Genomic DNA, 24,193 nt, shown 5'->3' on the forward strand with positions numbered 1-24,193 from the left:
TAGAGCAACAACATCGCGAGCTTAGTGGGCGGTGGAGCTTTTGCAATAGATGTAGCAGCGGCGTACGGATGCAAACGAAGGCTTGCGTTTACTTGTCACCCATTTAGTCACTCAAGCTGAAGCCGTTGCTGCAACGGCTGCACAGACGACGGCTGCAGCAAGAAGTGTTGCTGCCTCATTTTCGGGAAGCTCGGAGAGTTTTTGAGGACGAATTTTTTTCGAGGGAGACGCTGCCCCATGATTTTGCTGCTAGCTGAGACCTCTTCCTTTCCGTCTAATTTTTGATGCAAGTGAAGGATTGCTGAGGACCCATTAAAGAAGCTTACTTTGTGTGACACCAGGCTGAACCCTTTAGAGGCGCGGCGCTGTAGGCAGAGGGGTACTGCTAATTGCTTACCACGAAACAGAAACACTAAATCCCAGGTTATCTGATACGCAAAGGTCTGCGAACGCTCTAAGCAGGTTCTTGTTGATTGCTCTAGTCCCAAGTGATCTAAAAGTCTAAGAAAGAAGCCCTCCTGATCAAAAAGTAACTCGCAATGGACCCTGAGGTGCGACGAGGAACAGATTGCCAAATCAGCAAAAGAAACAGCGGCATGGAGCCTTGAGGTCCGTTACATACTGGCGGTTTGCGGGACGCGCAGACGGCAGTAGAGGCGTACCGTGTCTCAGACCGTACCGTGTCTCAGACCTTCAGAGCAGGCACTGTATGTATGCAGAATATTTAGTCAGCAGACTCCGCTGTAAATGAGTGGGAACTCTAGCAATATATTTCTCTAAGGTATCAGGTAAGGTGTTCTGTTTTGATAATTAGGTAAGGTGTTCCGTCTTAATAAGTTTCATTTGCTCAGGGTTTCGCAGTAATCACCAAATATTTGATTTCTAGTGAGTGCCCTTCTACGTCTATGCAAAGTTTACCGATCTATTGAATTGGTTGTCTCTCGCTAGTCACACCTCTATGTGCACAGGTTGCGCAATTTAAAGGCTTGTGGTTTGAAGCTTGCGACCTTGAAGTCCAAGCTGTTGGAATTCTGATCACGTCCACTAGCCCACTGGATCTTTTAGGAGCAGTGCTGCACCTCTGGACCAGCGCCCCTGGGCAAAACCGCCAGTGCTTGCTTGGTCAGGTAGCAACTGGGAATTATGTAGCTGTATCCCACTTTGGAGCAGCTTACAAGGCACGCAACTCGTGCGAAAGAGACAAAGCAACGGCTGTACGAAATGATGGAACCAGTGCAGACTTCAGATTCACCAAACCGGCACTACCAACACATGCTAAACAAAACGCGAGAAGCATGGCCGTAGTTCGTCCCAACAAACTGTTGACACCACTTGGCGAAGGTCTGCACGTCCAACGTAGTCCTAGAATGCCAAAGCAATATATAGGCCAATTCCTATGGCTACAGCAAGAACTATAGTAGAAACAGACCCCATGCGAGCCTTTTCTGAAACTCGGGTAACAGATAGGGAGCAGTGAATGAGGGTCAGAGTACCGACCCAGCCGAGGGTGAAGGCAAGGAGAAGCTGAATGATCATAAGCCACACGAAGTTGTTTATAAACGGAACATTCTCCATCTTCATGGCCATGAGGAAGGGAACATAAAAGATTAGGCGCAAGAACGACGCAATGATGGTGCCATTGCGCGAAAGAAACAGAAAACTACATGCAGGATGTAAGTTCGGGAGTGTTAGACAGGATCGGCCCAAGAAATCGCCTACAAATTCCATACCGAAAAGCAACACCATCTTCGACGGGCTTTTTCCTTCGAAGTTGAATGAAACGGGGCCAACTTTGGGAAAGAGAGAAAAGGTTATGAAAAATACTAAAAATAGACTGAGCAGTTCCCACCATGAACCCTTTACCATCGTCAGCCAAGGTCTTGGCGGTAACAGCGACTCGTCCTGACTGCTAGCATGTCCACTGCTCTGTCTGACCTTCGGTTCCTCCAGATCAGCAACACTTGTGGGAGTGTCATCTGGTACAGTTTTTGCATCTGATTTACCTTCTAGCGCGTTATTCACAGACTGTACGCATACCTTCGCGTTCAGGAAAAAGTGCATGTACAGCATTGAAAGAACGCACAGTAGCACCGATATGCCGCAACATATGCTGCAAAACCACTTTACGTCAATTTCCTTGTCCATGTCGAACACTCCATTCATAAGGATGGCTGTAACGACGAAGGCCACTAAACCTGCAACTGCCTGTCCTATAGAAGTTGTGCCGACATAATTCCGAGGCAGAATCGCCGCTCTAGCAAACCCAGAAGACTGCAAAGCCCCGTTGCATGCGCCTAAGAGGCCTAGAATTATGTGAGCAAAGGTAATACGGCAGTTTAGTGCTCCATAGAAGAACGCTGGCGGTAAAGCGGCCATACACGCCAATGATAAGAAGAGCCCTCCTTGAATAAGCCACTTGTGGAGAGCTCCTATCTTGAGAATTACTAGAAGGCTGGCCACGCATATTAGCTGGTACAGCCCAAGCATAGAGTTGCCCAGCTGCTTTCCTTCAAGGAAGTGATTAGAGAGAACAGGTAGCATAACTGCGACGAATTGAAACGGAATTAACGTCATCGTACCCGTTAAGGCGCAACCAGCCAAGGCCACATAATGTTCTCGGCGCGTCATCTTCTCATCCTGCGGAGATGAGGGGACCTTCGGGCGGTTCCCAGCAACACCACTTTCCCCGGTCATTGTGCAAACAGTAGGGATTAAAACTGCTAAAACCACTCTAGTGAAGCATCGGTAAGCAAAAAAAGATGAAATGGAAGCGAAGACGACCCAGCAGATTAGGAGGTGGAGACGCTTTCATTAGGCCCCACGGAAACCCCAGGTGAGCGGTGTCTAGACACTGTTGGTGCCCCATCTTGGGGCTCTTCCCAACTTGCACGGTTTTTCCTGTTTATAGTGCTAAAAAAGCTCCACAGATGTATTAGTCTCACGGAAACACAGAAGCACTTGCCGACTGCAGCGTTACACTTGAAAGCAGCTGCGCCTTTATTATCCTCAAAAATCCTTGTCACACGTGCATAGGGCAGTCCCTCCAGTTGAGCCTGTTTACGAGTCGAAACAGAATGAACTGCACCTTCACACTGGCATTTTGCTGAAAAACTAGTGCACTACCGTTTAGTAGTATGTCTTTTCTGTAAATGAACGTTTGATGCCCTGGTCAGACTGCTCATGTGAGGTTGTTGAGGTTGGGGTGTTTCTCCACCTGAGACACTGCACAACATTGTAGTGGGGAACAAATTGAATACTTGGCATTTCATTGCCATTTTGTGTATAATTCGAAGCTTCTTTAACTAAGTTTTCCTCCAAGACATCCTTGTAAATTCGGCGACACGCCGCCGGGTGTCAGAGGAAAGCCGCATTGAAACACTTTCAAATATGTTCTCAGGCGTGTTAAGAAGCCATCTGTTTCTTTTTCTGCTATAACTTGATTCAGGAGTTGAGCTTCCTCTGCGCTTCCAGCCACTCCGACACTATTCAGTCAGAATATGCTACTTGTAGATTTTCCGGTTCCCTTTCCAGTCTAATTTTTTTCTTCATTCAGTCCACCGTTTAATTGGTTACTTACTGGGGAAACATTTAGCTTCTTCTGTCTTTGTCAGCTCTTGCGTCACTGCTTCCCAACACTCTATGTTTGAAGCTGGGGGAAACTGCCCAAGTGCGGTAGCCATACTGGCAGCTTGAAACAAACTCGTATGAACGTGTGCCCTGTTTTGCATTTCGAAGGCGATACCAAAAAGCTGAAACTTGTTCATCTTCCCCTCTAACTTATTACGTGTGATACAACGTGGCTTCTTTCGTACGGCAGGCTTCGCAAGCTAATGGCTGTTCTTGAACCCTCCTGCTTGACAAGCCTACCGATGAGTTTCGGGTAAGGGAAATCCAAGAAGCAATATTGCGGGCTTCGGAGCGCAGATCCTATGGCATTTTCAGCACACGAACCTCTAGGCTGGGAAATACTACCTGTAGGAAGCGCTATTCGAACTTTTAGCATGCGTTGAGAGTCGATCAGTGCCTGCTGCTGAGGGTACCGTTTCACTGTCACTGTATAAGACTTCACGACATACCGGAGCAGCGTATGCTTTTTTCGTCGCTTTCCACGAAAGATATGACTTTGCGCTCGCTCACGAAGCTGTCCAAAGAGCTTGACTATTGGAGAACTTAGAGGGGCGACCAGATCACCAATGATCAAGATCAGGAGCCGTAATGCGGCTATGGTTTACCGTAACCTTGGAGGAAGTAAACACTGTTGAAGAGTGCCAGGTCCCTAGCGCGCGGGAAAGAACCTTTCTTTACCTTGGCTTGTTGGGCTGAATATGTAAGTAGCACTTGTTCCAGATCCTCGTTCTGTTCGCTCATCAGTCTGAGGGTGGTAAGCCGAAGGCATGGCGCGTTTGATATCAAATTCGGTGCAGACTTATTGCCACGAACCAGACTGAAAACAAGAATCACGGCCGGAAGTGACAACCACAGCGAGGCGATGGTAGCGGATGAGGCCGTCTGCATGCAGTTCGACGGCGTGAGCTGTTGATGCCGTTTTCTTCGTTGGGATGAAGTGCGACATTTTGCTCAGAGTGTTAGCAATGAGTAAAGTACGGTCCTACCCGGAACCTTTGAGCAGTAGATCAGTAAAAAATCAAGGCTAATCTGATTACAGCGGCAGAAAGAAATGAGTAACGGTTGAAGAAGTTCGACAGGTTTGTGTGTGGGCGAATCGGCGGCACGGCGACAGAGACAAAATTTTACGTATGCCGTAGTCTAGTGGCGCATCCCGGGCCAGTGAAAGTGTCGTTAGAGAGCGAGGATGCCATTTTTCTGCCACTGATGACGCGCTGTCGAATGATTACGTTATGACAGGTATAAAGAACGGGTGTAAGGATTTCCGGAAACTGTGGAACAAAAATCGTCCAAGTGGCGTTGATTTAAAGTCACATGTACAGCATTATAAAAGCGGGAGTGAGGCAGCGGTTGCGACGCTCGTATAAAACGGGTTCGTCATGATGTTCGGCAGCTGCGAGCCTTGGGCAGGGCATCTCGTGTAAGCTGGAACCGAAGCACTAACGGAAGGGGAATTCTCGCTGTCGATCGTATGAAGTGGCCTTTGTATTATGAAGGACTGGGCGTTCGTCAAGGGTTAAGGCTCACCTTGAGGAAGCTCATCTTTTGCAAAATTCTGTGCATCTCATGGATTTACTTTGTGCCACGCGTGAGCGCCGGAGGCGTCGGAAGGTATGGACTGGGTGACGAGAAGGTTTCGTGTGTATGTCCGCTAGATCATGATAGTTCGTGGAGCGCGTCGGCATGTCGTAATGCATTCAAGGTCGTTCTGGCCAGAGTGCCAACGCTACGTTCGTTTGAGGAGAAGTGCTTACATCCAGAAGACGTTCACTAGTGCAGATGGAGGATAAAAATCGGCGGGCGGAGCAAGTCATTTACCACAGGATTATGTGCACTTCGTGAGTATGTGATGGTGAGATATTGGAACTGACCGAGGAAATCTATTCAACGAGCATGACAACGCGGCTTCAAAATATATAGCTGCATCACGTGATTAATGCTTGGCTGTCATTGTGCACTGTAACTGTAGTGCGCGGCGCCTACTGCTGCGACTACGCTGTTTCCTGTCCCTCTACAGGTCTACATTCTACACCTAGATTAGCCCCATTTCTCGGTCTCTACCGCTTTATTCCGTCGAAATACGACAATTCAGGAAGTGTGTGGGTTCTCTGTCTTCGATTCGCTCCCTTCTCGGAGCTTACCCCCTAGACCCTAAGGAGGGAGGTCGCATTGGTGCCGGCGCTATCGCCAGCCCCAGTCTCCACACGATTTCCGCACAATTCACGTTTTTCACTAGAACTCACTAACGGTTTTTCTTATCTTTTCATGTATTGGGGGGGGTCCTGTCCCCCTCCAGTGTCGCGGCCCCTTGCAGGTCGCTAGCTAGCTATCATCCCTAGGACACTAGTCAGCCCCGTTGTAGTGTCTCAGCACTACAGTAACCTTTGCGGTACGTAGTAGATGTGTCCGCTTGTCAAGGCGGTGACCAAAACAAGAAGTTCCTGGTCAAATATCGATTACTTCTGCTGAGTGGATGTCATGACCTGCCTGAGGAAGTCGACTTGTTGGTGTTCCTGTTCCCCAACCGTTCCTAGCGCATCAAGGAAATCCTCAGTACACTGTTAAGAACCTTCAGGGAAGTATAATCAATCAGATGCAGGTTAAGTTGGTGCATAGAAGGAGTTTGTTTTCGATATCAGACTGAAAAGGGGTCGGGCTATTCCGGCGTAGTCGAAGCCCATCAACATACATGAGCAGTTGACAGTACGAGCAATGGGCATTCCTATGCCATGTCAGCACCTCTGACAAAGCAAGCATACCATGAATTTTGCAAGCTGCGTATTGGAAACCTTGAGCGCAGATTTTGTATATGAGGTATGCAAGCTTCATGCAAGCTTTCACTCATGAAACGTTGGCTACAACTTATGCTGGAGGAGGATGCCATGAATTTGTCGCAAGAAGCCTGTATGCGCAGCGGTGCAGGGGCTGTAGATAACGTCGTCCAGATAAGCCACGAAACCCTGTATCGGCAAAGATTGAAGGTGAAGGCTCGTGTGAGATTGAAAGGCAGGTGGAGCTCCTGAAAGGCGAATGCATGACCTTGCACTTGGATAGCCACAGGACTACGCGAAAGACTGCCTTCCTCCGGTTCCCTTTGGCCACGCGAATTTGATTAAAGCTTGTCTCGCCATCGGTCCTGGAAAAGTCATTTTTTTTGCTTCCCCGAGAATCTCTAAAGTAGTCTGGATGGGTGATAGAGGAAAAGCAGGGGCAGCTAAAAAACTGGCACTGATGTTCCTCGATAATTGACTACCACACACATTTTTCATTCGCCAATACTACAATCATGTTCCTCAACCATGTTGGTCGGAGTATATATGGGGGAATATGCCTGGCATCAGTGAGCTGAAAGTTTAGCTATTTTGCGTGGGAATGGAGTTGATCTGGTGGCATGCGATATATGGCTGCTTTGCTAGGTTGCATGCCTAATAATACTAGTATCATGTAGGGCTTCCGGGGTATTGATGCGGGTAGTCTGTCTGGTAATACCCCCCTGTGCGCCTGAAGAGCCTCACGTATTTGCGGGGGCAGCCTCTTGCACTCTTCGGACTCTAACCACCAGAAAAGCTGTGTAGTGTTTGAAGTGGCTTTCGCCCAAAGTGCCTTCGTCATCTGTATCGTTTTGTGAGAGACTGGTAGCCGAATACGTAACTGCACCCTAAAGGCCTGGCTACAATGCTCGATCAGAGCAAAGCACAAAAGTCCGCGAATTACTAACGGCTACGTCTGCCTTGAGACTACAAAACCAAAGTTTCCGCCTCGCTCGAAGCAGAGGAAGTGCTCGCTAGCTCCCCTAGTGTGAAAGCGAACTGGGATCTCCCAAGAGGGTTTCGTGAGTGCGAAAGACACATCTATCGGGGCGCGGTAGATATCAGCAGCTGCTGCAGCACTGGCGGAAGCGCTGCAGCGCCTGACGCACCCCCTGCTGCCACAGAGCTGGTGCACCTGCAGCAACAGCAGCTGCTGCAGCTGCAGAAGCAGTACAGCCATCCTAGCAGCAGCAACTGCTGCTGCCGCAAAGCTAGCGAAGCTGCTGTACCCGCAGCAGCGGCTACAGCAGCGTAGATAGCACAGCTGCTTCTGCAGCAGCAACAGCTGCAAAGAAACAGGCAGCAGCAGCAGCTGCTGCTGTGTGTATAGCACAGATAGTGTAGCTCTACTACAGCAGCAGCAATGTGCACAGCTTCAGCTTCTGCAGCACCTGCTGCTGCAGATTAGGTAGCAGTGATGCAGCAGCAGCAGCAGCAGATGGGTAACGTAACTCCAGCCGCAGCAGCGGCTCTCTTCTAGTATAGGAAGCTGCAGCAGCAGCAGCTGCTGCTGCGGCGGCAGAAAAGCTAGCACAACATATGCGGTACACAAACATAAAACACATCTCCAACCGAGACACGAACCTGTTCCAGCACAGCAGAGCACTGCCACGGCTGAGAAGGCGCTCCCATGCTTAGGACTGCCGTTGTGGCGACGGATAAAATCATGGATCATTTCCTTCCCTCTCTGCATAGTGCCTCGCCAGAGAACAAAAGCGTTGTTCCGCTGCCCTCTTTTGCCTGCTAAGGGGCCTTGCCTGCGGAAAAAGGCATACCGACCCAATTGTTATCCAGTATGTTCCAGGCAATATTGCCGGGCACCTGGAGGGCAGGCCTGCACCTTGACGAGTGGGTCATAAGGACATCAGAGAGCTTAGCGATGGAGAAGTGCATGGCAGGAAGGGTAACAAGCCAGAAATGCCGGACTAGTGATTCTGGTGAAGCGTGAACAAACTCCCAACCTGTCCCAGAATGAATATAGCGCGAATCTTCACGCAGAGAATACTGGAATACTTAAGTGGAAAGGAAAATTCAGCATTTCAAAAGAACGGAGGTGGCGGCTGTGTCAAAGATAAAGTCAGCCAGGTGAGCTTCGACGATGCTGATGCGCGCTCAATGTGTGTCCTCGCCACCCCGGACTGCAAACCTCCCTGCTAAAGCATCTCTTTCTCATATGCTACATAAGATTCCTTATACCTCTTGCAAGCTAAAAGAAATCGCATTCTACAAACACTCCTTATGCGACCTGGAGACTAATTTACGTTGAATCAGATCTTCCGTTAGGGTAAAGAGAAAGCCTCTTTATCTGAGTAAGCACATCGGTTGGCGGCAGCTTCCTAGGTAGTTTGTACAGTGGTTTGAGCAACTGCAACTATGTTGTCATCAAATTCCGTGTTACACGATGATACAATGGGATATGGCTAGAGGGAGCCATGCACCGAACTTCAACACATTATGGTTCAGCCTTCAAGCTGCACTGTATCGTTAGGCCCATTGTTCTCTCCCAGATCTGCAGAACTGTGATTCAACCTATGAGCGTGCAACGTATAGCTTGGGCTAGCTCCTTTGATGACAGAGAATCACTCTAAGCGCGCAAAACTTCTAGCTTCAACGCAGAGTGAGGGGTAAGGTACCGCGCTAATTCCCCCTGCAAATGGTGATGTTGGACATTTTCGACTTGAGTATATGCACAAGGAGCCAATAGATAGAGGCAAAAGTGAAATTTCGAGATCACTATATGGTTACAGACAATGAAATTATGCTGGTTCACCACTGGTTAGCGCAAGCCAACCCCAATTATCCCACTGGCCCGCTTCGGCCGCGAAAATACGCACCTGTGAAATTTTGCAACATATATATGGTTGAGAAACTTAGCAATATTGCTGATTTAGCGAGCTCTACGAACTAATCATTGCGGTATGCGTAGGCGAGCGAGCATGCGCCATGCTGAATGGGTTCAACGACAGCTGCTACGTGGTGGGAGCTTTCGAAGCAATTAAATGACATGACTAACTACCAATAGTGTTGCAGAGAGGCAATGCTGAAGAAGCCATCAGAAATATACTTCTTCTACCTTCTCCAAGACTTCAGGTCAGTCTTTGATTGTTGACAGCTGACGCGCTGTCGCTGCCGTCTTCCACAACCGTCTTCCTAGCTCGAGCGCTAACCTTCGATTCGCAGCCTTGACAGTGTTCTTACTTGCAGTATGTGGCTTATATTTTGTAGAACTTATATTCCATTGTCGCTTGTTCTGGCTGTGGAGCTGTCAGCGCAGTAGACGTGCTTGGGTCGTCACCAACGCCGCACGGCGCTTGGCATGTCGAACATCAGTGGAGCTGAAATATGGAATAGGGGTCGATGAGACAAATATTCTAGTTTCAGGAGCTGGGTGCTGCCAATGTAGTCAAGTTAGAGACAAGCTCCACAGCCCGAGTTGATGGGTATGCTATAGAGGGGTGTGTCATTTCCGTCTGCACGTTGCAGGCTGTAAGGAAAACTTTGCCAACTTCGTGCTTCGGGTCTTTCCTGACAACTTCACAGCTTTCCCTGTATTTTTTGGCTTAAAAGCAGTAGAACTTTTCCGCCTTATCGCCCAGCTTCATCCCAGGTCCCCTATCGCTCGTGACCAACCGAAGACCGCTCCCTTACACCGCCCGCGATTACGTGTTGCGGACATTTCTTGCCATACACCTGTAAACATATTCAGAACACATCGGCGCGATACGCTTGTATTTCGACTTTTGTGAACACCACGGGCAAAGCTCCCCGAAAGGTACGTCCAGCATTTGGACGTCGTCCTGAAGATGCAGCAGCAGTCTAAAGACGAAGCAAAGTCGAAGCTGGCATCAAGTGATTCAGAAATAAGAGCGGAGATCCATGCTGATGCCTCTTCGGCTCCGCAAATCATCGTCGCGGCCCCTTGCCTGGATCCGGCGCCATCCAAGACAATCCCGGCACTGGACGGGAACTTGTCAGGATTTTCAGCTGACGCAGCTCCACAGGGCGCTTGTGTTCCTGAATCCATTGAAGGAAATGGGCAACTAAGGGAAACGAGGGCATCTGTACACCGTGTGAGTCACGATGCTACATCATCTGTGGACAAAGCCGACGTGGGACTGCTAGGTATACACATAGGCTTGCCGAATTCTAGCGATAAGTCGGCCTTCAACGACGCATTACAGGATACAGGGATGAGCAACCACAACATTATGCAGAATCCAAGGAAATTTCAACGGAACTGCATGTCCGTTGGAGCTAAACGCCATCGCGTTCCAATGTCAGAAAGTCGCGCAAAATTGGAAGTAACGGCCGGCGATTTCCAGCTACCCACAGGGAGACTACACCTGCGCGATAGCGCTTCACTTATTGGGAACGAGCCCAGGAATATGTCATACTCTGCCCCAGCGGCTCCAGAGGCAAGGACCTCTGGGACGGGCACACCAACGTCACAGTCGAGTGCTGCCGCATCAGTGCAACATGCAAATGCCGCACGCGAAGGCGAGCTTAGCTGGCAAGTTCACCAACGTGTTGCGGCTTCTCCAGAGTCAGCAAGCCCGCAGATGGTGAAGAGCGTATCTCCAGCAGGGGTCATCAGGATCGGGGGTCGTAACCGCCGGAAGCGTACGAAGTACGATCTCGCATACAAACAAATGGAAGAGCTTGGGCCATTTGAAGAAGAGGCTAAGTCTGTGGATCTCTCCAAGGTTAGCACATACTTTCTTGCTTTACCTCCGAAGCTTTTACTGTGCTCCCACCTTGAGAGCCTGAGGTATGTTGAACCGCGTGCTTCGTGCTCGTACACTCAGGTTTCCGGAAATAGTTTTGCATTAGAGCTTCTGCGCAATCCCCAGCAGTATTCGCATGACTCATGGGCGTACGGGCAAGCATGGCCAGTTGGCGCCGATGGCCGCCGACTTCTGCTCCGGAAGCTTCGAGGAGTTTTCTGGTCGAACCCGGAAAAGTGGCAGCGCGTCTTACAGGAACACAATCTTTACAGAAGGGATTTGTTTACGCTTGCCACAGTCCAGGTATTTTTTTCTGCCAGGAAACTGCACCTGTATCCGGGGGTAGTTGGCCTCAGAAGCTTGAATCTGAGAATGGCCGCTGTAAAAGTGTCCTGTGGCTTTGGGTTGTCTTCTCCTATAGGAACTGTTTAGAGTCACGCACTTGATGGGCGCGGAAGCGTGGGACTTTCTTTTGAAATGCACAGCGCTCACACAGAAGTGCGATGCTCTGACAAGCAAGGACCTTGACATTGGAGAGTAGGCCAGTTGCGCTTATTCGTGAAGTTAGTCGGCAGAAGTCTCCGTGGTTGAAATGTGGCGCAGCGGTTTACCTTCTAGTGCAGTGGTTGTACAGTCGTTCAATCATGAAGCTCATACGCACGACGGCTCTAGAACAGTGGATTTGTGCTTATTATGGGAAGCAGTGAATTTGTGCATGTTGTGGAAGAGTGGATTTCTGCTTGTTACGCTCCAGGGATGATGAACCAGGGAGTGTGAGCCCACGTGGAATGAGTCACCGTACGCATCAACAATCGACCGTGGATGCATGCAAATCAGAAGACGACTTGCATTCTCCCCCGGACGAGATTTTCAGCAGCGCACTGCCTACATCAGGATTCGTACGCAAACGGGTATCGCACGGTGTGAGAGTTGATAAGGAAGTAAATAAACGCAGTCGCGGGAGACCGCGAAAGGCTCCAGTCAAGACCCAAAGAGCCTCGTCGGAACCTGAAGATGCGTCTGAGGCCTCACCGACAAGGCATCTACAAACTGGCCTGTCGACGCCTACCAGCGAGGCATCCCGTTGGCTGCCAGAAGCGGAGTCTCTAAATTTTACGGACGGATGCCGTGCTCTGTTACACTCTGCGATAGGCGAGAGATCAGAGAGCTCACCCCTTCAGCCCGACGACGAAAATTGTCCAGAGGGTGGTGCCGAGATGCTTGATGAGATTACTGGTGAGCAACGACGGTTGCTAGCTTCGTTTATGAAGACGGCCCCACCCATTGTTTCCACTCATGACAGCTTTGGCCTACCAGCCACGGGCAAGTCCGCCACTTCGTCTCCAGAGCTTCGGCTAGCTCTTGGAGGGAAGCCAAGTAACAACATGCTGAGGCTTACTACTCACTACGCATTCATGGCACAATTCATGCAGTGCTGTATGCTTGTGGAAGTCCAGCGGTCGCTTCTGAGGATTGCAGAGGAATTTAAAACCCTGTGGCCGTCTGACAAGGATCTGCAAGAAAGTTCCTTTAAACCAGAAAGTAGCATGGACCCCACAACGCGGGCTTGTTTTGATTCGCTAGTTCGAAGCACCAACGTTCATATGCAGTTTGTACAGGTGATTGTGAAGCAGCTGCAAAGAGACTCCGGCAATGCCCCGGTGTCTGATGCCTCGGAGACGGGGAATGCGCCGTTTCATCTCAACGAAGACTTTAACACTGCCATGCAGCAGCTGCAAATTCAGCATATGCGGGATCGTCTGATGTTCGCCAATAAGGAACAAGCGCCGCTCGTAGCAAACGAAGTTATCGAAGCTCTTCGGGATATGGCCGACCACGTGGAACAACGCCCCAGTGTGCCATCCGAGAGGTCAGAGAAAGCGGAAAGGACAACAGTGGGGAACCCGCAAGGTGAGCAACACTGAGAAACGCCGTGTTGGTCCCGACTAGCAGTTCCTCTCAATTTATTAGGACACGCCGGGGTATCACAACCACCTTAAACGCGGTGAATGTAAACAATGCCTTCGGTTTTCAAGTGAGAGCAGCCGTGACACTGGTAGATGCCAGCTTAACGAAGACTATGTGGCCCACTCGACAGATGGATAGGGGAAGCACGCATGTGGAAGCTGTGTCCATAGGTGGTTTAGACTCGTCGAAGGGCAGCATGGGTATTACTTCCTTCGCTTTTTTTCGTCGCTCGGCTTCGCGGGGCTAGAGCTCAAGAACAGAGTATCTTAGCAAGGTGTTTACTTTCAGGGTGTGAGCTGTTTGAGAGTGTCGCAACCAGCAGCAGACGTGGAAAGTGTCACAACAACTGAAGGACGCCACCACCGGAGACAACTTCCGGATATGGAGGAGGGTACCCCAAGCCCTTAGGGAAATGGCTATTCGTCGTTTTAGCTCTACTATCGCCCGGTTCTGTCCTTTTTCGTGAAGAAGGCGAGAATAATTACAACTAGTTTGCACATCAGTCGAGCCAATGTGTAAAGAAAAGCACAGCTCTTTGCGGTTTGCGTTGAAGCGTGGTTTGGCGTTGGAGAGCAATGGCCTTCCAATATCTGAAAGTGCCACAGATCCACTCCATCGCCCCGAAGAGGAACTGTTCGTCGATGAGGACAAACATTCGTCGAAAGAAGGCCTATCTCGACTTCGCATACCAGCGATTGCTGTAGCGCCAGAAGCAGAAGTACAAGGGAGCTCTGAGTGGGTACTTTCGTAGAGTTCCGGCATCCCGATGGCAAGTGGACTGCGTGGTCATTCCGCGAAAACCCTAATTGTGTTTCCATTAAGATCGCCCTTGTCAAATTGTGCTGCAAGCACAAACAGTTTTTCAATGTTGTCACCAATAGACAATTGCCCACCCTGGGGATCCTATTTGAAATAACAATCGCAACTGATATGAAATTTAACGTGAAGGGAGGCAACTACCTTCCCTACCCACTGCTGTCTTCGCGGCTTCCGCAGAGGCAAATGCAATACACACCCGGCCAGTGTGTTCTCCCTGCAGTAGGAATCGCAGTTTCGAACAGTAGTGAAACCGTACTGCCGTCAATTTTTCAAAGGGGAAAAACAGTACATCAATGTCGAATTCATGGACATTCACCCTGAAATGTGTGGGAGAGAAGGCAGGGAGTCTCCAGGATGGAGGCCTACCTTGCTATTGAGCATAATGTCGGTGCGTAAGACAGTCCCCATACAGCTGAATGCTTCCTGGATTTCCACTGCCGGGAGATCTTTGGGGACCTGACTCACAGAACCGAGCGACTGCGAACGCAACCGCCACTAACGGCAGCTCCATTAATCGAGACCTTCAGATGAAGTCAAGTGCAGTTTGGAACTTCATCTGATTTCGCTAGTTCACTGAAGACATCAGTTGCAACATACATTTGAAACTATCACTGTGAACTCTTTTCCTTCTGCTAAACAAGAACCAGCGCGAGCCCCGGATGGAAGGTCTGCGTCTCGGGCTGGTAAATTCCTCAATCCTCGGGCGCCGACGCATTGATCTGGAGTTGGCTGTCTGTTCCAAACGCTTTCAGGATCACCAGAGGGACCACGCCGAACCGAAGGGGATACCAGCTCCTCTGGAGAAGCAGAGTTAGCATAGCCCCGTTCCAATGCCGGATCTCTCCGGTACGCTGACCCATAGTACTCAGTAGACGGACACCTCGAACCGTATCCGTAGGGCATCTGCTTTGGCACAGGGCCGCTTGACTCATCCAGAAGGTGCGGACTACGGCTAGGCCCGTAGGCTGGAAGACCTACTGAGTACCCCATTGGGTTGTGCGGCGAGTGGTGCCCGTTTTGTCCCTCCACCTCATCCGCGTACCGAGAGCGCCTCCACACAGGCCTTGACGGACCTGTGATAATCACTACACAGCTCAGTGATGCGTTGACACACGGACGCTCGTGAGTTTCTGCAGAGCGCACTCTAAACATAACTGCATGCAAAACTGAAACTTAGGCTTCGTCGCAAACCAAAGGCACCATGGCAACAGACCAAAAGTTGTACCCGATGCGCGCGAGTCTACGTAAGGTCCAACCACCGGTCGCATCTGGGTGTACTCGAGCTCGCCCGTGCCACTCGGCCGAGGAGGCAAGGGGAAAGCTCGTGGAGCTGAGCCGCAAATTCACAACCACCTTAACTGCTGCATGAAGTAAGCATGCAATGCACTTCGCATCGTGAGACTTCCACTAACAACAGCATACACCTCCTTGGCGCCACGGAGCATGGAACAGCATATCTCGATACAATTCACTTCTAAAGAGAATGAAACCACCGTACGTCCGCCAGAAGGATCCCCAACGGGGGGAGGTGGAGGCTGTACACCGTTTGGAGGCACCAAAAACCCCCCGCCTGGATGCCTCGGCCTCGGCCATCTCGCGTCCATCCTGGGATGGCCAAGAGGTACAGGAAAGGGAGGTCGAGGACCCATAGCAAAAGGGGGAGCTGCAGGCAGCCTGCCGGCTGCGGGCCCCATCAGCGCTGGCAGCGGCCTCGCAGGGGGTCCAGGCCTACAAGAAAAACTGCCGATGCCCCCAGGGGCGGGGGGATAAGGCGCAGCAGGTCTGCCTACATATTCAGTCTGTAAAGCTGGTGGGGGTCGATACGGTGAAGGAAGTGTTGTGGGAGGCGGCACAGCTGTAGAACCTGTGAAAACAGCAAAGCCAAATACTAAGTAGCGCGCCGTGTGTGAGGACCAGCGAATAATGTGCACGCGAGGCAACGGAATTTAACGAATGTATGCCGAGTGGCACCTGTAAACCCGCTCTTGGCTTTGCGCTTTTTCATTTGGCCCGAACCATCTTGCTGTTCTTGACCGATGATCTCGTCCAGGCTCATGTCCAACCTTGCTGAGACCTGCTCATCATATTCCATTGTGCCCAGACATGCAGCTCCGAAACTTTACCAACCGCGGCAAGCTGGCTCGGGCCAGCGCTAGCTATTGAGGTAAACGCTGCTTCTCCGCCCGCAGCACGGGGGCACTGGGCTGCGGCACATACAACCGTGCGGCCTGGGTATCTGCACCACACGTGCTGCTCATGGCAGCAGCGCAACCTACTACACCCAGATGCTTTTATGCCGGGTAAGGAGTGATGTTACGGGAAATACCCCGATATCAAAAACAGGGAACAGAGGTGCCAGGAAGGTAGCCCTCCACAAGTGGAATGGACGGCTTTCCGTTGCACCTACACGGACGCCTCCACCTTAGGTGCAGAAATCTCGTAAATAAACACTGGGCAGTGTACGTGGGGGCGAATGCTTTAAGAGTCGCGGCCGCACCCTACCCATGAACCAGCAACGTTGCCTGCGACACGACAGCCTCTCCTCCGATTCTGTGAACCCAAGCTACCCTAAACGCTTTTAAAGCTCATGATATGTGCAGAATGTGCTGGTGATGTAGTAATGTAATTAGAATGGTGAAGTGACATCAAGCAGAAGGAAGTGGGGCGGCAATTTTAGGTCAGCGTGCATGCACTGGGGACCCAGATGAAAATGCCTAGAATTGGCACTACGGTTTCTCCTTTTCCCCCCCTTCAGGAAACTATATGTGCGTATTGTTGATTCTGTAGGGAGATGTCATCTGCCCCCATGGCCTCAGCATGGACCCCGAAATGGAATTCCGTCAGCATCTTGCAGATCAGCAGCAGCGGGTTGCCACTAATGACTCCACAGCAGCAAACAATTACGACGAATTCCAGCCAAATTCATCGCCGAACTGGATTACAAGCTTGGAAGAAGAACTAGATAAGAAAATCCTGGTCATTTTGCGCGATGGTAAGAATCTGATCGGCGTATTGCGCTCATTTGACCAATTCGGCAACTTAATGCTGGAAGGATGTGTTCATCGAATTATCGTCAATACTTTTTACAATGACGTGTACCAGGGTGTCATGATCATTCGCGGGGAGAACATCTTGCTTTTTGGCGCACTTGATGAATCCAAGCCAAACCCTTTAGAGTCGCGACCCTTGTGGGAGGTCTTGGAGATGCACGAAGAACAGGTATGGGCCCGAGTCACTCGATCTGAGTTCGTCAGTCATTATCTATAACAGTTTTTGCCGTATGCTGAGCCTTTCATTCTCATCTTGCCAGGGTACTAACTCCGGACCAGTCGGTTCACCGCGGAAGAATCCCTTAAGGCACGCGTTATGCTGCTGCTTTGCTGCGCTTCATGCACATTATTTCTTCCAGGAAAAGCACGAAAGCCGGAGACGGAGAAATCTACGGCGTCTGGGTGACTTCCTGTATGGTTATGACCTGCCGGATGAGTGAAGTGAATAAACTCAATACAGAGTCTTGACGCGCAGCAAGAGACATTCCCTGAGGCGATCTTCGCACCATCACCCGGAGCAGCCGTCTGCAGCTGTAGCTTTGTATATCCCAGGCTACGGAGCAACAGCAACAGATGGCGGCTTACGGTGGCCGTATTCACACGGCATTCGAGAAACCACTCTAAACCGGGTCCATTATGGATGAGGCCTTGTCTAGGGCTGCCACCAAAGACAGGGACTGCACATCCTAGTTGATCGGCGCATGCAGTTCAGCTGCATGTAACAATCAGTCAACGCAGTAGATCTGCGTGCAATTTGTTTTTTTGAGGTGAAAGGGGCTAGGGATTGATGGGCAGCACTAAGATTCGCCGTTGAAGTGGTTGTATTCACATACGCTCGTTTCGTGCTGAAAGCCCTCAGTGCCATTCCCGCCGCGTTCTTCTTCGTTATGCTTTAATGAACTGCTTGATGGGAACTGGCTTGCAGCATTTGGAGCCGGGCATGGCCGCCTAGGAGAGTTGCACATGGGTTCTCTCCAACAATAAGCGGCGCAGACCTGGGCATGCTTGCGCATTTTTTTTTAAACTGACCAGCTAAGTGCTAGCGGGTTGTTCTTAAGCTAAGGGAAAACCACAGTCGGTGCAAATTTAATAAAGAAACTAGCATGATAAGCCAGCTCGCTAGACACAGACTGGGTGTGCATGGAGGATGGGGAGAGCATAGCTAGAGCAGTTCTCTGCTGATGCCCAACCTCAGCGCCTAAACAACCGGACAGTAGGCACCTGAAATTCTGAAGCACGTCATGATATTTCCTCTTCCGGCCAGATGATATACAGAATTTCTTGAGATGACTGCACGGCCACTTTTTTGTGAGAGCTGTTTAACGCGTAGCCATCACCAGGTAGTAACGGACGGAGCAAAGGAACCTCTGCTAAATTTTTCAGTGGCTTTCCGTGGTTGTTTCGAATTTGAGCTCAGTAGATCTTCTTAAGAAACTAGGTGACGTGAAAAATTAGGTGGAGAGCCCTTTACATTGCGAAATGTACAACTGCGCGCTGCATATCGTATCAGTTTCTCTACAAGGAGTGCTGCACGTTGCTTGCTAAGGCTGCGTTCTAGTCGCGCAGACAAGGTGAATCGTACTACACTCTCTGCGTTCAACGTTACTACCTGGCGATGGCTACGCGTTAAACAGCTCTCACAAAAAAGTGGCCGTGCAGTCATCTCAAGAAATTCTGTATATAGTAGAGCTATTTACAATCCCTTGCCCTCTACAGCGTCCTCGAAAGAATAGGAAGGGATTCGGCAGAGTGCGCTTTTGTTCAGCGGTATTACAGCACACATGGAACAATGGCCTGCGATTGGGTACCGGTATTTGGCAGGAGCAACGACCTGGAATAGTCGCCGAGCGCTGAATCAATCGCGACCCTAAATAGTACACGACACTGTGGGGAAGCATCTACTGTATGTTTATCTCGGACTTCTGTCCAGGTGCCAGTGGAGTGACCGATACTTGCACATACGGGTTGGCTTGCCGGCCTGCAGCTGCGAGCATTTCGCGCTGCATTGTACTCATACGTTCTGTACCAGCGTCCGGAGTTTGTTGCTGGGCTGGTTCTTGGTCTGCAGGCGTGGGTTGCTGTTCTTGGGCCATCATGGGAGCTGGAGGTGGAGAACCCATGGGGTGCTGCTGTGGGTATCCAGCTTGAGCAAGCACTTCGACCGTTCCCGCCGTAGCTTCTGTAATGTGGTCAACCCTCGGGGCACAGCACGAGGACATTGTGTAGCAAGCCCCGCCAGGCTGAAAGCTTCCTTTGAATTGCTCTTTGCTTCCTTGGTAGTAGAGGGGAAGGAGTTGCGGGTTACCCATGGCTTCCTTTGGCACCGGGTGTTCAATTGTTCGCTGCACATGTACAGGGACTGGAACTTCCTTGTATCGTGGCTCTATCTTCGGGCATAAATATTCCTGCACAATTTGAAGCTCTACTGGCACTGGAACATTACGGTCGACAAGTTTCTCGACGGGGATGGGCCTGTAGTGAGTCATTGGGACCTCGACTGGCTTTGGTATGTGCCTATACTGCGGGGTCATCACATTCCTGTAGGTGTGCTGAATATGAGGCACTTCCACAACCTTCTCCATTTCAAAGGGTCGTTGCACAACTTGGGTATACGCTTTCTCGACCACTTCTTCTTCCTTGACCTCCTCGGTAACCTCGATAGGTTGCTCGAAAGCGACATCGCGGTACTCCACTTCAGGGATTTCAATGAGCTTTTCCTTCACAACCTTGCGGGGAACTGGAATAACTCTCTCTTGCACTACCACGCGTGGGACTTCAATTATCTTTTCTTGGTAGACGTACTGGGGCACTTCTACAATCTTGTCAACCACCTGCATTCGAATATCAGCGCAAGAGTACAAGGTGTTCAACGAGATCATGTGTTCAACTGACCCTGCCATTAAAACTTTATTCAGTAAGCCACTTGGAATTGCTTCAGACAAGATAATGAATTTCACGAAAAGCGCCGGTTATTCCCATGTGCCTGCGGGTCTTCCAATTCTCGGCTCACCTTGACTTGGGGCACCTCTACTATCTTCTCCTGGTAAACCACCTTTGGTACGTGCTTTATGCGCTCCTGAATCACTGGTTTGGACACATGGGTAATCTTTTCGTGCACGACAGTCTGAGGGACCTCAACAATGCGGTCAACATATTGCACTTGAGGCACTTCGATGATCCGTTCTTCTATTTCGTGCTTCAAGACTTCCACAATACGTTCCTGTAGACAGATCAGAAAAGGCGTCGTCGAATTTTTATAACGGCACTTGCACAAAATTTCCACTCGGGCAGTGTAGGCGAAAATTCAGCTATATGCTGCCACTTTGATTCGGCTCCCAGCAATGCTGCCGGCAAACACGGAATTCACCTCTAGAACAAAGTGTCAACCGCGGTGCAAAGTGGAAAAAATGCCTTTTTAAACTAGAAAGGCACACAGTGCACAGTTTGGCCCTGCTTCAAAGCAAAACATTCAACTTTTTTGACTACTGGCCATCACGGGGTCAACACCCACCTGAACAAGAGGCTCCAGAACTCTTGGTTCTCCTTGCTGAGCAATAGTTCCAGAAACCAGGCGACTTCCAGGAGGTAGTTGGCCCTGCTGAAGTTGTTGTTCAGCCTGCTCCGTTTCGGCGTCGCCAGGGCAGCAAGGCGCGCAGCACTCGCTGAAGGCCTTCATTTTGATGCACGGCTTGGTAGAAGATAATTCGTCCAATAAATTTGCTTGAAAAGAGCTAGAAAATATGTTAAGAGAGACTTTATCACTGAGGTGGAGTGTCAAGAATGCCAGAGGGAATGCTGCTTACCAGCCAGCGGTCACGGCAGATGAGACCTGTCGGCACCGGCTGGGGGAATGGTCTAGCCGAACACAAGGTTGTGTTGGCAAATAATATCTATCGTGGGATATTTAAAATCCCTTTTCCGAAAGAAAATCTTCTTGTAATCAATGCCGCGGTGAAGTGTGAAAGCAACGGTCAGGCCAGGGTCTCCCAACGAACAGCCACCGTTGACGCATGAAGTTCGCAGAATCGATCGCGCCGTCGAGCCATTTCTCACGAGTAAGCTGCCAGCCGTCAGCCGCTGCTACGGCAAGCTGCCCTGGCAGCGCAGGCCGATGCCGCAGGCGCAGCGTGCACGGGCCAGCGGCGGCTCGAGGGCGCATCGGCTGCCGCCGGCCGTGGCTGGCGCGTCGGCAGCTGGTTCAGTTTGCTGCATCCAGCCATAGACTTTCTAGGCATCGATTTGACCTAACTTTGTTTGTTGTGAAGATCATTGGACGAATTGTCCAAGAATATCCTATATTTAGCCATTTCAACTCCATATTCCACCATTCTTGACGGCCTCGCCTGCTGCAGGGTCGCAAGTGGCTCGATACGCAGGCAGCCGCAACACCGGGCACCCTGTGGATGGGCAGAGCCGCATCTCCTTTCCCTTCGATTTAATACATTAGTTCAAGATGTTCTCTGGCTGCAGCGATTGCTGTGCCCCCGGTGGGGAGGGCAGTCAGGACCAACAACAGCAACAGCAGCAGCAGCAGCAGCAGCAGCAGCAGCAACAGCATCACCTACGGCAACAAGGCCAGCTGAATGTTCCCTCAAGCGCTCATCTCCACGCCACCGCAGAGTCTGTGAGATCCGTTACTCTTGAAGAACGAGCCGAAAGGGAAAGAGCAGTTGCTATCTCTGAGCAAACCGAACGCCAATGGGTGAGCAGTCTCGGTGCGTGTTGTCGACTAGTAACTAACTTGTTGCGTGGGCTCATCTAGAAAGCAATGTATATTTTCTAGTATTTGTTAAGTGGACACGTTGTGGGTCCATGAGCAGACGATGCAGTCAGCCCAACCAGCCAACATACCTACCTGTAGCACGAAAAGCAACATGGCAGTTTCTAAGTGTCAGCCACCACCCCACCCCACAAAAATGGCACGCCAGTGAAGAACCGCATCCCGTTAAGTGGGACCCTTTCAAGTAGAGCCTTAGAGTGCTGCTCTTTTGAACGCAGGTCGCTATCACTGCATACCAACCAGTTGACACCGTCGTGAAGACTGTGGAGGTACCTGTCGTGAAGACCGTTGAAACCTACGTTCCAAAGGTAGTGGTAGAGGAGAAGATTGTCGAGGTTCCTAAATTCGTGCCAGAATATGTGGAAAAGGTGAGCAACAACGGGATTGAGCATACGCCATCAAGGCAGCATATCTCTGCTTAATCCTCGTGCCTTCTCTCCCCCACAGACGTGCTTTCCGCTTGCACATTTACACAGATCGTGGAAGTACCTGAGGTCAAGGTTGTCGACAAGATAGTTGAGCTCCCCCGTGTGGAGTACCAGTACAAGTATGTGCAAAAGATCGAGACGCAGGAGAATATTATTCAGAGGCCCAAGTATGAGACAAAGTACGTTGAGAAGATTGTCGAAGTCCCGCAGGTCAAGGAAGTTGTGCGTTATCAGGATGTCGAAGAAGTCGAAGAGGTTATCAGGTGGGCGCCAGAGAACAGGGAGGAACTAAAGCATGCAGCTCTCTCAAGCGTTTCTGCTAGAAAAGCTCACGAAATACACTGTCCACTTGCTTTTGCTGACTACGAACTTGACAGGTATGTCCCTAAAGGGCAGGTGGCTTCGGAGGAATGGGAACGGCTGAAGGAAAAACATGAACAGGAGGTGAAGATGGAAAGGGAAGCCAGAGAGGCCCAATACAAGGCTGAACAGGAGTACCAGCAATTAATTGCAGAGGAACAGGCTGCCTATGAAGCAAAGCGTATGGGCATGCCTAGTACCGGACCTCCACCTATGCCTCCAGTGAGTTCCCACAAAAATTTGGGTCAAATAAACCGCGCAGTAACGTTACCATTTCAATCGTGCTCTTCAGGTTGTTTGGAGTGGAGGCGAATAATCTATTTTTGGTGCTGTGCGCTTTACTGCGCATGCAGGCTCCCCGTCTAGAGCAAGTGTTCAAACCCAAAGTCGTTAAGACTGTCGAAATTCAAAAGCATGTCCCAGTTTCTGTTGACGTGCCCGTACCTTACATGGTCCCGAAGCCCATCGTAGTCCCCGTCCAGGTTCCCGTTCTGAAGTTCAGAGACCACTTCGTTCCAGTTCCCGTGCGTCGCCGTGTTGTCCCTCGCATCCGCTGGACCAACGAGGTTTATGAGGTTGAGTGCATCAAAGAGAAGCCTTATCTGCAGGTCCAGGACATCATCAAGCCTGTACCATGCGACGTTGAAATCAAGGTCCACGAATTCGTCGAGAAAGCACAGCCGATTAACCCTGCGGAGCTCTCACAGGCGGACGTTCACGCAATGTGGATGAGAGTCAACGCCGACCTAGCAGAAAAGCGAAAGGAAGAGCTAGGCGACAAATATCCGTATGTCCAACACCCAGAAGGAACTGTGTTCGGCGAGCCTGGCATCAAGAGGACCGAAGAAAATGCTGAACTGAGCGACCCCGAAGCCCGCGAAGGCGTTGAGCCTCTGGCACTGCACCCTGGTCACCCGCTGAACATGACGTACCTGCAGAATGAATGGATCAAGAAAGAAACGACAGCAACTCATGAAATGTATACTCCTGAATGGTTCGAGGCCCACCAGAAAGCGATGCACAACCTGACGATGCAGTATCCAACTCAAGTTCAGCTTTCAGCTGAACAGGCTGCCCGTATGCAGCAGGAAACTCAAACGTTTGGAGAGGCGCCTTGGGTTGAGGTCGATGAACACGGATTGCCAAAGACCAGCAGAGCTCAACAAGGGGAACAATCAGCAGCGTGCTGCAAGGTTTGCTCTGCCACATGCGGGGGAAGCAGCAGCTCATGCTGCACTTGCAACGGAAGCAACTAAGCATGCTACTAGTTAGAATGCGTTCTTTTCCTCTTCTGCACAGTGTGAAACAGCGTTTCTGCCGAAATCCCGGCCGTTCGGAATGGCCAAATTGGAAAATTTGAGAATATCTCTTTCTTTTGGCTATTCACCTTTTTTACTATTCAAATGCTTTGTCAATTTTTACCCATGCAATGAAATCACATCATCATCAGATTCAAGGTTGCATGCTATTCGTTGATGCTGGCAATGCGGTGGATTCAACAACGTAGGCGTTCACGACTAACTGTGGGCCACGATTGATATTTTGTCCATGATAAGGCCTGGGGTCTGCCGCCAGCTTGTTGCCAGTATCAGTCGTGTATGTGGCTGAGCGCATTTTGTCAGCGCTC

The 24,193-nt window shown here is 50.4% G+C and overlaps 6 protein-coding genes across 6 annotated transcripts; 3 read left to right on the forward strand and 3 right to left on the reverse strand.

Annotated features, from left to right (window-relative positions):
• Positions 1–1,362: 1,362 nt before the first annotated feature.
• On the reverse strand, positions 1,363–2,694 carry ETH_00015450 (adenosine transporter, putative; the record flags this gene model as incomplete). Its single annotated transcript, XM_013376054.1, has 1 exon — positions 1,363–2,694. The coding sequence occupies one exon, from the start codon at positions 2,692–2,694 to the stop codon at positions 1,363–1,365; it is 1,332 nt and encodes a 443-aa protein (XP_013231508.1).
• A 7,546-nt stretch (positions 2,695–10,240) lies between these two features.
• Positions 10,241–13,537, forward strand: ETH_00015455 (uncharacterized protein; the record flags this gene model as incomplete). Its single annotated transcript, XM_013376055.1, has 5 exons — positions 10,241–11,140; positions 11,243–11,464; positions 11,583–11,698; positions 11,916–13,072; positions 13,437–13,537. The coding sequence occupies 5 exons, from the start codon at positions 10,241–10,243 to the stop codon at positions 13,535–13,537; spliced, it is 2,496 nt and encodes an 831-aa protein (XP_013231509.1).
• Positions 13,538–13,915: 378 nt separating this feature from the next.
• On the reverse strand, positions 13,916–16,040 carry ETH_00015460 (RNA binding motif-containing protein, putative; the record flags this gene model as incomplete). Its single annotated transcript, XM_013376056.1, has 7 exons — positions 13,916–13,971; positions 14,099–14,162; positions 14,315–14,404; positions 14,546–15,021; positions 15,174–15,278; positions 15,447–15,812; positions 15,920–16,040. 7 exons carry the CDS (start codon positions 16,038–16,040, stop codon positions 13,916–13,918), a joined length of 1,278 nt encoding a protein of 425 aa, XP_013231510.1.
• A 725-nt stretch (positions 16,041–16,765) lies between these two features.
• Positions 16,766–17,438, forward strand: ETH_00015465 (U6 snRNA-associated Sm-like protein LSm1, putative; the record flags this gene model as incomplete). The annotated part of the gene is made up of 2 exons (XM_013376057.1): positions 16,766–17,167; positions 17,358–17,438. The coding sequence occupies 2 exons, from the start codon at positions 16,766–16,768 to the stop codon at positions 17,436–17,438; spliced, it is 483 nt and encodes a 160-aa protein (XP_013231511.1).
• Positions 17,439–18,896: 1,458 nt separating this feature from the next.
• ETH_00015470 (membrane skeletal protein IMC1, putative) lies at positions 18,897–20,674 on the reverse strand (the record flags this gene model as incomplete). Its single annotated transcript, XM_013376058.1, has 3 exons — positions 18,897–19,829; positions 20,009–20,218; positions 20,510–20,674. The coding sequence occupies 3 exons, from the start codon at positions 20,672–20,674 to the stop codon at positions 18,897–18,899; spliced, it is 1,308 nt and encodes a 435-aa protein (XP_013231512.1).
• A 777-nt stretch (positions 20,675–21,451) lies between these two features.
• On the forward strand, positions 21,452–23,822 carry ETH_00015475 (membrane skeletal protein IMC1, putative; the record flags this gene model as incomplete). Its single annotated transcript, XM_013376059.1, has 5 exons — positions 21,452–21,700; positions 21,997–22,146; positions 22,255–22,469; positions 22,584–22,788; positions 22,920–23,822. The coding sequence occupies 5 exons, from the start codon at positions 21,452–21,454 to the stop codon at positions 23,820–23,822; spliced, it is 1,722 nt and encodes a 573-aa protein (XP_013231513.1).
• Between the last annotated feature and the right edge of the window lie 371 nt (positions 23,823–24,193).

The sequence above is a fragment of the Eimeria tenella genome, genomic scaffold (genome assembly GCF_000499545.2).
Source record: "Eimeria tenella Houghton genomic scaffold, Eth_scaff31, whole genome shotgun sequence".
In the NCBI taxonomy this organism is placed as follows: domain Eukaryota; phylum Apicomplexa; class Conoidasida; order Eucoccidiorida; family Eimeriidae; genus Eimeria; species Eimeria tenella.